The 13,180-nt window shown below is 45.5% G+C and overlaps 1 protein-coding gene across 1 annotated transcript; it reads right to left on the bottom strand.

The window, feature by feature from the left end:
• Window positions 1-2,483: 2,483 nt before the first annotated feature.
• LOC123409959 (DNA polymerase alpha subunit B) lies at window positions 2,484-9,888 on the bottom strand. Its single transcript, XM_045102830.1, has 17 exons — window positions 9,670-9,888; window positions 9,501-9,576; window positions 8,570-8,701; window positions 8,078-8,447; window positions 7,909-8,004; window positions 7,744-7,823; window positions 7,576-7,651; window positions 7,340-7,507; window positions 4,865-4,969; window positions 4,682-4,777; window positions 4,509-4,601; window positions 4,104-4,145; window positions 3,978-4,019; window positions 3,451-3,581; window positions 3,234-3,360; window positions 2,937-3,094; window positions 2,484-2,772 (listed from the first exon to the last, which is right to left on the bottom strand). The coding sequence occupies exons 1-16, from the start codon at window positions 9,758-9,760 to the stop codon at window positions 2,942-2,944; spliced, it is 1,878 nt and encodes a 625-aa protein (XP_044958765.1). The 5' UTR covers window positions 9,761-9,888; the 3' UTR covers window positions 2,484-2,772; window positions 2,937-2,941.
• Between the last annotated feature and the right edge of the window lie 3,292 nt (window positions 9,889-13,180).

The raw sequence follows: 13,180 nt of genomic DNA, 5'->3' as shown, positions 1-13,180 counted from the left end.
AAAGAATGATGCGCCATTCGACCCAGCAGTGGATCAAGTCGACCCCAGTAAGGCCGTTGTTTGTCAAAGATCTTAACTCGGACAATACTGGGATAAAATCTGATTCATCCTCTTCAGTGAGCTTGTCCGGAAGCTTGAAATTCGTTGGAAGGCGGTCTTTCCTATAGCCCAGAAGCTTGTTTTCTCCTGCGGGCGAGGTCTCTTGACAGTAGAACCAAGACTCGCCCCAGCCTTTGGGATGGCTTGGCATGGCGAGTGAGGGAAACGGGCTATCCCTGCGGCGCTGAACATTTACACCGCCAAGTTCCAGGCTGGGACCATTGTGAAATTCCGTTTGGCGATTTAAGTGGAAAAAGTACCAGAATAAGGGAACTGAGGGTTCCATCCGCAGATAAGACTCACAGAACACTTGGAACTGGCATAGGTTACTTATTGAATTAGGTCCCAGATCCTGGAGGCGGACGTTCATGAAGGCCATGGCGTCTCTAAGGAACTTTGATCCGGGCGGTTTAAAACCTCGCTCAAGGTGTTCGACGAAAACGACTATCTCCCCTTCTTTGGGGTTGGGGAGATCCTCTTCGAACCCGGTACGCCAACCGATAACATTCTGAGGTTCCAAGTTGCCTGTTTTCACATAATCTGCTAGTATGGTGTCGTTGACTTTGGTAGGGAGCCAGTCACTTTTGAAGACGGTGCCCATGCTACAAAGGAGTAAAGTACGGGTGAATTTACACGCTTTGAACATCTACCGTAAGGGGTGAAATAAGTTCATTTGACTCGCCAAGTAATTTGTTCACAGACTAAGGGAAAATCTTGACCCGCCATATAAAGATCCGGGTCGGGTTTGCTATGGCGACTTACGAAGTTTGGCTACTCACAAGAGTTGTGTCTTAAAGCGTCGGAGGCATTTGTTCAAAACGGTGAAGTGTGAAAGACTACAAACAGCTTTTACACAATGAGCGGTAAACTATGGATCTACTGGACAGTCGAAAAAACATGAGAAAAATGACTAGACACGGCAATTTACTACCAGGATAAGGTGATATTGTTCGTTTGACGAGATATTGTTCTAAACACGCAAATCAAGGGCAGATAAATGAAGGTATTAAAAACATTGGCTATCTCGTCGTCATTAGCATTAATCAGTCAAGGACACGTAACAGATATTCACGAAGGCATCAAGAACATGGCGATGTTGAAACTTCGAACAGGGATGGGGATCTGTTCTTAAATGAGCGGTGACCTAACCTGATGGTTTCGGTTGGAAGTGGTCGACGGCGACGGAGGCTGTTGGAGGAGCACGAAAGTCTTGGTCGAGCGCAGAGATCTTCGGCGGCGACGGAGTGCCTGGCAACAGCGAGGTGGTCGACGGCGATGAGATGGTCGATGGCGGCGAGCGGCTCGGCCGCGGTACGAAGCTTGACGGCGGCAAGGATCTGTGGGCGGCGCCGAAACTTTCGGGCGACGACGGGAACTGCGGTCGGCGGCGGAGCCCTCGGAAGGCAGCAAGGTTTCCTCGCTGTGATAATGGGGAGGAGATTGACGAGACTGGTAGGTGGGAAGCGCCAGTCCTGTCCCCCCCCCCCCACCTATTTAACAGGGCAGGCGTTGGAATCGAGGCACCGTGAGCGGGAACCGCCGAAGGATAAAAAGATTCGCTATAATGGCGTTCCGAAAATTTTGGGATAACGATATCAAAGGATCCGTTAGGATTATGTCAGTTTTCCCGGAATCCAAGGGATAAGAAAATGCCAACGAGAAATGGTTTGGCGATTTAAGTTCTTCCTCGACAGATGGCGGGTTGAAATTTCTGACGTACAGCCACAATATGAAGGATGAATCGCCTTTAACTGAGAAAATATTGGCGTGAAAAGAATTCAAGTCAATATGGGGCCTAATGTTGGGGATATTACCTGTTAAATAACTCGCCCTAGTTGGGCCGGGTCGCCGAATCAGGCGATTCATCCGAGCGTGATTCGGGCCTTGGCCTGGCAAGGCCCAAAGTTGGGTGGCGGTTTACAATTTCCAGAAGGTCTCCAAGCTTTGGAAGATGGCGACTTGGAGATCTTCGAGATCACGATTTGTAGGAAGGAAAGTACCCTTGTAAACCCTAGGGACTCGACCTATATATAAAGGCGAGTCCCAGGGAAGCGGAGGGCAGGTTAGAAATCATCGAGTGCTAGGTTTGGCGAGTTACGCCCTCCTTATAATCGAAACCACATCAATACAACTCAAAGCAAAACGTAGGCATTTACCTCTTCACGAGGGGCCGAACCTGGGTAAATCGCCTTGTCTCTCCTACTCAACCCCTTTGAGTCGCCAGCAAGGTGCGATGGCTCCAGTACTAAGTCCTTTCACGAGAACATCTATCATGACAAAACCACGACAGAGGGTATCAAAGGAACCAGACTTGTTGGCACACGAATTCAAGTTGACAAACTCCCCAATAATCAGACCACTTTGCCGCGTTTCCAAGACAAGGGTTGAAAGTTGAAACAGAGGCTATAGCATAATGAATGGAGAATTGAAGCTGACAAATTCCCCAATATGCTGTTGAGCTTGTGCTGAATTTAAAATGTACGTACATGTTACAAATAAGTTTTCGCAATGTTCTCCTCCACCACTAAGCTGAATTAACTAACTAGAATTACAGACTTACGGACTCTCTGGATCCAATTCACAGCAGAGTGGGACGATAACAGAACTGGCGTACTTCATACTAGTCTCATCTTTCCAGTCCAGTACTTGGTGAATAGGAAAATGTTACAAATTCTGCAAAGTGACAATAAAGTACCGTCAGAAATGAGTTGATTTTCCTTGCTGAAAGTGGTCACGTAGGAAGGCTTGGCACATACGCATGTGCATGATTTCCTTCATTTCCAGGATAAGTGCCTTTGTTTAATTTTCATTAACTGATAAATTTTACAACCCCGTACCTTTCTTAGATGCGCATAATGAAGGCTTTCGTTTTCTCAGTGTCCTCGTTGTAGTAAAGCTCTACAAACGTGCCTCCACCGATACCTTTTGCTAGCCTCCCAGGGTTCACACAGATGAACCGTTTCTGTTCCTCCGTGTCTTCGTTCACGGAAAGCACCTGCCTCACAAAGCGTGCTTGACATCATTTCATCAGGAAATAAATAGAATTAGCTAACAAGTACAGCATGAAAAATTAAACTCCCTCGTGACCTAACGATTTTGAAAATTCAAGATTACAGTGTGTATCACACAATTACCTTCACAGATGGAGCAAGATCAGAAGGAAGCAGAAGAACATCAGGAGCTGATGGGATCTCCAATGCTTCCTTGGCAAGTGAGAAGTCCATTGGCACACCAGCAGCAGGTGGATACAGAGGGTAGTAGCTGTAAGGAGGGTACGTTGTTGTAAGACTTCAGAACAACAACATCGTATGTCCTGACTAACACAAATTTGCTCAATATATACAAAATTGCCTTTGCTGCTTCACTATATGTGTTGCAAGTCTCCCGATCCTATCTGCGGCCTTTCCACCAGGTGGCTTTCGAGAAATTTCGTCGCCACTCAGCTGTTTCAAGATGTCTACTGTGCAACAACCAAATTGTATCTGGAACAGGAATGACAAACAGTTGTACAGAAGGCTAACATAATAAGGCCAATTGATTTTTTTATAACATGCATGAAAAGTAATCCACATCATCTGAGCTGACTTCACAAAGTAGGCTCAATGGGGAATTCACTCTTCCTGAACATGCAACACTAAGGTAGAAAATAAAATAAGTATCTTAAGGCTAACATAAGGAGAATACTTCCATAAGCTAAATGGCCATGATTCAAAATATTACTACTTTGTAGCAGAATAGCAGAAAAAAGGAGCATAGATATAGATATAACTAACAAATATTATTGCAAGTGTCTTGTAGCTTGCATAATTATGTTGTGTAACATCAAACTGTATGCGTGTCCATCACATGAATCCTTCCGTTCAATTTGATAGGCGTACCTCATTAGAACTGAACAGACTTGGATTTGACAGACAAGTAATCTGCATAATGTATGCAAACAGAACAAAAGAATATAATTATTAGATATTTAGCAAAAAGTTTAATCATAAAGAGTGATGTATTACCTGTTGTGTGATATCTTCAGGTAAATGCAAGTCAAATGCAGGCTGCAAACAGCAATAGCACAGATATCATTAGAGTTCTTCACAATAAACAGAACAAAGAAGAGATGAATCATAAGCAAATACAGATGTGTGGATCGATAGCTAAAAGAAGGCACAAATAGATAAAGCACGGTGCAGTTACAGATATTAACAAAAAGGGGGGTTTCCTCCTTTTCAAAAAAAAATATATAACAGGCCCTAGCTTAGACAATCCCTAAATGTAGGGCAGTTCTGGTTTAAAATGGTAGTAAATATGTTTATAAGGACTACAGACATTTGTTGATACATCATAACATAGCATTCTGTTTATAATTGCCAAAACAGAAAATTAAAGGCTGGTGTCACTAAACAAGGAAAGCTACACACCTGGGGGAAAACAGTGTCATGATGAGCATCACGCACAGATGGAACAAGAATTACGCGAACATTATACCCCAAATACTGGGTAAAATCTTGAAGCTGGACAAAGATATGAAACAAACAAGTATTACTTAGTGGATTTTTTAATCTGCAGGCATGAATCTTTTGTCATTATCTACCTTCCTCAGGATCTCAAAACGGAAAATATCATGAAAGCTCTGGTCAGAAGTTCCTTTTTTTATTTCAGGATGATCAGAGTCAATAAAGGGTCCCATCTACAGAAAAAAATAGTAATTGATATGTGTAGCAATGTAACATATAAATACACACAATATTTCCTGATCAGGATTCAAAGGCCTCACCAGTATGAGCAATTGGGGCTGCTTACGGCATGCATATGAGAGCAATTCTTGCAATGGCTCGAACAAAAGATTATCGGTTGTTGTGAAGGGACCTGCTGCAATGACCTGTAAGAAGAACCATCAGGAATTCAAACATGAGAAAACTAACTATAAAACTACATTATCATGATGATCACAGCATAGGTGGTAGCCTCGCCAAGGTCTGACTACCTCGCCCTCATCTCTCGGGTGTCTCCGCCATTCCAGTGTTGTACGAACCTAAGAAGTTGGTGTGGAATGTACAGGGGCTAAATAGTCGACCTCAGCTTACAGGTGTTCAGAGCCTTGTCAGTACGACAGGTGTGTCCATTGTCTGCCTCCAAAAGACTAAGTAGTAATGGAAGCCCGACAATTGTTTCTGCTTGCCGGCTACTGTGACTTGGGGAGGAATGGTAATTGTGTGGAGAGGCCGCACAGTGAAGCTGTACAATGTCCACCTGGGTGACAACAGTGTCTCGGCTTTGGTCAATCTACTAAGGGAGATTCTTCCCCTGGATCCTAGTATTTAGGAGCATGGCGTTGTAATGTGGCCCATTTCAGGTCTGTACAAACCATTTTTATCTATCTATGCATCGAAACGCAATCCTTTGGAAGAAAAAATATATACTATCAGTGAGCACTATTATTATAACATGTAGCTAAGTCTGGTCCTTTTCATAAAAACAATGTAGCTATTTCTGGTAAAGACAGTATAAGAAATAGATGTTGCTGCATATAGGGCGTGTTTGGTTGCCTGGGTGGCTCTAGCCTGCATCGCATGGGGGATCCTGGGTGAGTGTGGCCTGGTTGAGTTGATGCAGAGATTGGTTGAGATGTGTGTTTGGTGGACTGTATGATATTACTGCATGAGAGATGCTATATACAACAGATGATGTTTGGTAGACTGCATTTGAGCTCAAGTTTGTGAACTGGAACAAGATTTCAGTTCAACCGGCCAGCTGCTCGTCCCCGACCAGAGGAAATCGCCGAGGTTCACCAGCCCGGCCGTGGTCATCAGCTCTACCACCATCTCCTTGAACTCCCTGGCATCCTCGCCCCCTGCCTCGTCCAGCACCCGCCGGCCCACCACCGCCTGCCCGATGATGTTGGCCATCGCGCAGAACAGGAACTCCGGCACCTCCACCGCCGCTCCCCGCCGGCTCATCGCACGGACCATGCGGCCAACCTCCTCGCCGCGCTCGCCGGCCCAGTCGGCGAGCGCCTAGGGGGCGAGCAGGCTGAGGCTGCACTCCTGGCGCAGGCGGCGCCACGTCGTCCGCGGGCCGGTCGAGGAAGCTGCCGCCATGGTCCCTAAGGAAGAGGCGCGCCGCGTCCGGCATGGAGGCCACCACGACGCCCTGCCTGCCGAGGGCCAGGTGCATGATTGGCCCGTGCAGCCTCGCCAGAGCGGCGAGAGCTCGGTGCGGCGAGGTGAGGCGATCTCCCTTCCCAACCAGAGGCGAGGCGAGGCAATCTCCCTCCCCGATCCAGATCGGGGCGACGGGAGCGGAGGCCCTCGACGGCGGGGCTGGCGACCGGAGACCAACGGGAGGCGGGAGGGCACGGCGGTGCGGCAACCGGTGGCAAGGCGGCCGATGGTGGCTCACTGGCCGGCGGGGACGGCGGCAAGCGGCGGCTGGGGCTCCGGCTGCCACTACCCCTGATGCGTGAGAGATAGGAGGAGGAAAAGGAGACGACCAGATTTGCGGTTGCAAGTGCGTAGCTACGCAGGTGCATCAGTTGGGCCAGGCTGAGAAGGCCACACAGGCCACCAAACACACTTAATTTTGCAAGTGCGTAGCTACGCAGGTGCATCAGTTGGGCCAGGCTGAGAAGGCCACACAGGCCACCAAACACACTTAATTTTGCATGGCGGGTGCGAGCCAGGTACTAGCCAGGCAACCAAACACGCCCATAGTGCATGCTTGGTTGCTGTCCTGGCCAGCTTGCCATGGCTAGGCAGTAATCTCAGGTGTCTGATTTGTAAGGTCCAGGGTTGGAAGATGCTGCCTGGGTGTGAGCCACCAGACCAGGGCGCGAACTAAACAACCTATTAGTATGTCGACATTGTAGGTAATAAATTTTTCATGCATGGGTTTTTTTTTTGTTAAAATGTATTGAGAGTAAATAACCAAGATTTGCGTTGATTAGTTATGAGGACAAATACTATTAAAGATTTGAGTTCCTTAGTTCTAAGGACATTCCAGCCCACCGTTCTGCTAGTCATTTGGAATACAAAATTTGAAGTGAAACATGATGGTACTCCAATATCAAGGCAAGGAAAAGAGGAAAATACAATGAATCTATGTTTTTCGATGATAGAATGTCATGGTAGTACTGAATCATACTTTCCTTCTAGAGTAAATAAATCATTAGTTTATGGCTAGCATGTAACAGTCACATAAATAATCAAACAGGTATTGCACTCCAATGTTTCTTAAATAATCAGGGACTAACCGATGACAACACCCTTGATAGTGTGTTCGAATTTTGATGTCCTTCATGGTCAACAGCTTGTTTCTTAGCACAAGGCAGTTGATCATCCACAGAAACTGGTATGGAATCAATCAACTTTGATGCGACAAAACAGTGTCCACTAGGATTGTGGCCTTCAATACCCACAACCTGTTATTCAACTTTACATTATTAGTGCACTAGATAATGCATATGGCATGAGAATAAGCTGTGCATACCTGGCCAGGAAACAAAGAGAACTGGTTTATGTCCTTCAAATCAAGGCGTACACGCTGTCCCCTGGAGTGCTCAACACTAGAAAAGGTTTATCCTTTAGTTAGCCTAAAGAAACAACCAAATAGTGACCAGAAAAGGTCCAGGTGAACAGGCCCAAGAAGCACACTTACCTGCCCTGCAACAAGATAGATTTTTCATTCAAACGGCCTTCCCCATCACAAATTACCATGCCAACTGCAAACATGTTCTCCTGAAAAGCAAGAATAATTACATCTGCTTTCAAAGATAAAAAAATGATAGTTCACTCTGGAAAGTTCAGATAGCATGCAGCAAACCTCTGAAGCAAGGGTAGCATCTGCAGGTTGTCCACAAAGCCCAGTTGCAGAAAACAATCTTGCTGACCTTCCAATACGACCTTCCAGGTAATTAAACTGGAAAGTGGAAACATAATATAATAAGCAGATATAGATACAAATTAAACAAACAAATAAGTATTGCCCTTACTCGGTCTTCCATCCTGTCATACATGAACCTGCAACCTGGTTCAGGCTTTGAGCGTTGAACTTGCAAGGTACATTTTTGACTTGGTTGGATCCTTCTAATTAATTCATCTTCTGAGGTTTCAACCTCATCTTTACTTGGCACGCTAGCCACGTTATCAGCATTCAGAACATAATGCTGAGTAAATTTATTTACTCGTTGTGCAAAAGGGGTAATACGATCACCATTTGTTTTAGCCGCTCTGATGGATGATGGCCTTTCAGTTGTCAAAGGAGTTAGCTCGGAGTTAGATGAGTCTACGTGTGGCTTTTCCTGTTTCGTGCTTGGTGTGTCCAGGATGCCCTCTTCATCTGTGTGTGTATTGCTCAAGAGCCTGCAACAGTTACTTCCACATTATGTTTTTCCTTAACAATAGAAAAAAGATACACTTCTGCTAAAAGTGAAGTAGAAGTGTAGAACAAATGCACATCAGAGAATCCTGGATTTGGAACTAACATGTCAACATCATTACTGGAGTAAATGTGAAGGTCTGTTTCTTCTTTTATAAGCTTTTCCTTTACTTCATTTTGAAGGTGTGACAGAAAACCATCCAGGTATGAACTTTCGACCTTTAACCCATCCAGTTGCCTGCATAAATCAGTTGGTTCAGTTTCCTTGGGCTGTATCGTGTAATAAAGAACAAAACAAAATAGAAGTTTCTCCAACAGAGCTATAATTTGTAGCAAATATGGTTTGTCAGATAGAGTTCAGAAAATCTAAAATACAGGACTTTGTGTATTGAATGTCGGGCAGAATTCTTTAGTGCATCAGGCAAGTATACACCATGGGCCACAAGATTTTAGCCATTTTCACTGCCTAAATATGGATAAAATTTAAAGCCTCGGCAGGAAATACAAACAAGCTCGATGATAGATTATGTCCACAGGTATAAACATATAGAGGTGTGATGCGGAGCATCCGGGCATCACCATGGCAAGTGCTCCATCATCAAGGGACACATGGATCATACTTGGAAAGGTGAATCTCCTCCTTTGCGTGTGTCTATCCGCTATTCTCGAGGTGTTGTGTGCTTCCATGCGCTACTAACATCCATTCCAGCAAAACATGAAACGTACATACCAGGAAAGGCACAAAAGCATCGCTACTTCTTCTAGGATTAATTCGAATGCTCGCAAATCACATTACTGAAGAACTACTAGCTTATATCCTGACCAATTCAGTACATTTTCCTCAAACTCGCATGGGATGTTTGAAATGTGGTATACCAAGAAAGGTCGGATAAGCCTCGTGCCCATGTGACCCCGTCCAGCTCACATTAGTTCGCCCATATCCCCGCCTAATCGACGATTGTCATCAAAACTTAGACGGCTTCTACTCTATGTGAAGGAAATTACCACGTTGCCCGATTTATCCTATGCGGACTGACCTGTTGAGGTAGTAGACCTCCCAGTTGGAGACGAGATCCGCGGGGCTCATCTTGTAGTTGACGCAGTAGGTCAGCACTGCGAGACACCGGTGAATCAGCAAATCAGCCGGCACCGACCAAACGGAATGGAGCACGAGGAAAACCGGAGGAAGGAGCGGCGGATGCTTACGCGTGGAAAGGATCTGCGCGCTGTCGGCGGGGCCGGCGCCGCCGATGATGAAGCCGTTGCTCTGGAACTCTGCGCGGATCTCCTCCTCCATCGCGGCTGTGGGCGGGCCGGCTGGCTCTGTGGGTCGTCGGGGAGCGGCGGCGCGTTGGTCGGTCGGGTGGGGGTTTGGGCTTGGGCGGCGGAGATGGAGGTGGAAGAGGGAGTGGGGGTGGATTTGGGGTCTGGGGAGGGAAGTGGCGGGAACAGAGGAGGACAAATGGCGGGAAAGATTTTAGGGTGGATCCTATTCCCGGGTAACGTGGGTCGTGGGGGATACAGCGCAGGGCCGCGCCCTCGCGAGAGGCCCGCCCGCTGCTACATGGGCCGGCCCATTCTTCGGTTTGCTCCCATTGGGTTTTGGGAAGAACCAATTTTCCTTCTTTTTTTTCTTGTAGTAGTTGGTTTTCTTCGGCTTCTTTATTTTTATTTTCCAAATCGATGGAATTTTCTGAATTCATGAGAATATATTTATTTATGGATTTGTTTTCTGAATTCACGGAAAAAAAAAGCCATGAAGATGTCTGAATTCGGAAAACATGCCATGAAGATGTCTGAATTCGAATATACTCTTCACCAATAGCTCACCTAGACAAGACTCATCCTTCGAATCTTCTTCACGATCATCTCTCTAGATCATTCTTGTGCTCTTATCTAGGTGAGCTACTGGTGGAGATCATGGATATCATCAAGTGAAGCAACTCAACGTCATTATTTCTTTGTCAAAAGGTTAGGGTTTTGTGTAAATTATGCGATAATTTGGATCTTCTTATACCTCTTGAATGTGTGTACTACAAAATGTTGTCATGCCTAATCTTATAAATCAAATGAATATGATGTGACCCGTTCTTCGCATGAATATTTTTTCAGATAATTACAAAAGAAAGAAACTAACCTTGTCTAAAAGTATAGTGCATTCGCTTCCATGCAGTAACTGAAAGGGCATTATATTTTTCCTCAAAAAAAATCAGATATATTATAAGATTCATTGGGCTACAAAAGCACCTCAAACCTAACAAAAATTACATCAAGGTTCATGGACCGTAAAACGATCATCGTCACCGTGAGAACGAGCCTCGTCACATTGATGTTGTCGCCTTCATACCGGAGCAGGCCTAATATTGTCGATGACAAGTAGGAAGTCTTCATGCATGTGCCCTTAAGAACTAGCACCGTAGAGGCGCAGTCGTCGCCATTGAATCCTTGAATCGACCCAAAAAACATGATACCAAATATCATCATTGCGTATGCATGACGAGAAACCCGAACCTTGCCGCCGCCACTAGGAGTCTACCTCGGACCTCCATATAGTTCATCCCAACGGACAATGTTAAGGAGGATCGGAGCCCAGAAAAACCAACTAAAAAAAGCGCCACCATGTGAATGGCGTCCACGTGAGGAATAAAACCATACCTATCTACTAGCCAAAGCCGAGGAACCAGAATCCCCTCTATGCCACTGGCCATCGAAGCTGCAGGCCGAGGGGAGGTGAAAGGATTGATATGGTCAACTAGAGGGGGTGATGAATAGGTGACTAACATTTCTTAGTTTCTTTTAACAAATTTGGCTTAATAACAAAATAGGTGGTCTAGATATGCAATTAGGTGGGCAACCTATATGATGAGCTCAATGACAACAACACAAGCAAGCACAAGATACAAACACAATATAAGCTTGCTCAAAGTAAAGGTTAGAAGTAAAGATAAATGGAGTCGATGGAGATGAGGATGTGTTACCGAAGTTTCCTCCCTTTAGGAGGAGGTACGTCTCCGTTGGAGCGGTGTGGAGGCACAATGCTCCCCAGGAAGTCACTAGGGCCATCATATTCTCCTCGCGCCCTCACACAATGCAAGATGCCATGATTTTACTAGTGGTGCCCTTGAAGGAGGCAATTGAATCTTTACAAACAAGATTGGTTTCTCTTCACAACTTAAATGAAGGCTCCCAACGCCACCATGAATCTTCGCCATAAATGAACTATGGCTTCGAGATGACCTCTTCCATCTAGGATGCTCAAATACCCAAGAGTAGCAATATCCGCAAGGGATTGGTAGGGAATCAAATTTCTCTTGGCGGAAGTGTAGATCGAGGCCCTCTCCTCCAAACCATAGAGAATCAACAAGTTTTGGCTAGGGAGAGAGATCGGGCGAAAATGAGCTTTGGGGGCAATAATGGAGTCAGAGGGATGAGAACACCCCCTTCGTATATTGAGGTTCAAATGCAACCATTTCCTGCTCTCAGCCCGCACACAAGTTGTACTACCACGCTTAGTGCGGTAGTTCCAGACGTTGCATATGAGTACACAAGTACTATGCAGGTAGTGCTGCCGGAGCAGTACTACCTTCCACGAGAGCGGTACTACCGCCAATTGTCACGGGTAACACATGAGCTAGCGGTAATGGAGCGGCACCAGAGTGGAAGTACTGTCGGGAGAGGTACTACCGTGTAACTACCACCAACTATCGTTGAAGCAATTTGGGCAACAAAAACTTGCCCACCCTTCGATTCTCAAGCAGCACTCGTTGCGGCAGTAGCACGCAAAAGTATCGCTCAAGCAGTACTGCTGGGCTACTACCAGGACACTACCTCTTAAACAAAATAGACAACAAAAAGTTGCACAAAAGGGATTTCTCAAGCGGTAGTAGTTGTGGTAGTCCACAACGGAGGTACCGCATAAGCGGTACTACCGTGGTACCGAGTGGTACTACCTCTTGGGTGTTGTAAAAGAGCCCACACAAACATATGGATCCTCCAAGCTGCGGGAAGGGTACGTGGGTGCATATGAGGTTGTGTAGGTGTTGATTTCACGCATACCTTTTCCAAAGTGGAACCCCTCTTAATAGTACGGATTTCCTACAACTCAAAATAACCGAAAAGATATGTCAGAAAACCGTCTTTGCTCTTTCTATCACCGAGGGGAATAAACATCTTGTGCTATATATAAGAATATTTGAAATGCCCAATGCACACAGTTAGTACGCAAATAGCATTATCGTCAATCACCAAAACCATTAGAGAGAGATATGCCCTAACAAGAGGCAAATCCATGGGACTGCCGACGAAAATCGAAGGGATAAAGACTTTCCCTAGTCGCCTTGCAAGAGGGGAAAGAAAAGTAAACTTTCATATGATGTGCATTATAGTTAACCAAGGAATAGACAAGCTATACCTCATCCAAGTTAGGGTTTTTATTTCCCTCCTGCAATTGAAGCGACTAGGGTACTCATCCCCTCCAAGCTTCATCGGTGAGCTCATGGATCCATGATGTCTACTATGCAACTTTATTCTTCTAGACGTTCTTGGGTCTCCAAGTGCAGAGTTTTGTAGGACAGGAGAAATTTTACCTCAAGTGGATGACCTAAGGTTTTTCAATCCGTGTGAGGTGTAGGATGAAGATGGTATCTCTCAAACAACCCTGGAATCAAATAGGTTTTTGTATTCCCAACACACCCAATACAATGGGAAATTGTATAGG

The sequence above is a fragment of the Hordeum vulgare genome, chromosome 7H (genome assembly GCF_904849725.1).
Source record: "Hordeum vulgare subsp. vulgare chromosome 7H, MorexV3_pseudomolecules_assembly, whole genome shotgun sequence".
NCBI classification, from domain to species: domain Eukaryota; kingdom Viridiplantae; phylum Streptophyta; class Magnoliopsida; order Poales; family Poaceae; genus Hordeum; species Hordeum vulgare.
Note: the sequence above shows the minus strand (reverse complement) of the source record. Positions and strands in the feature narration are given on the sequence as shown.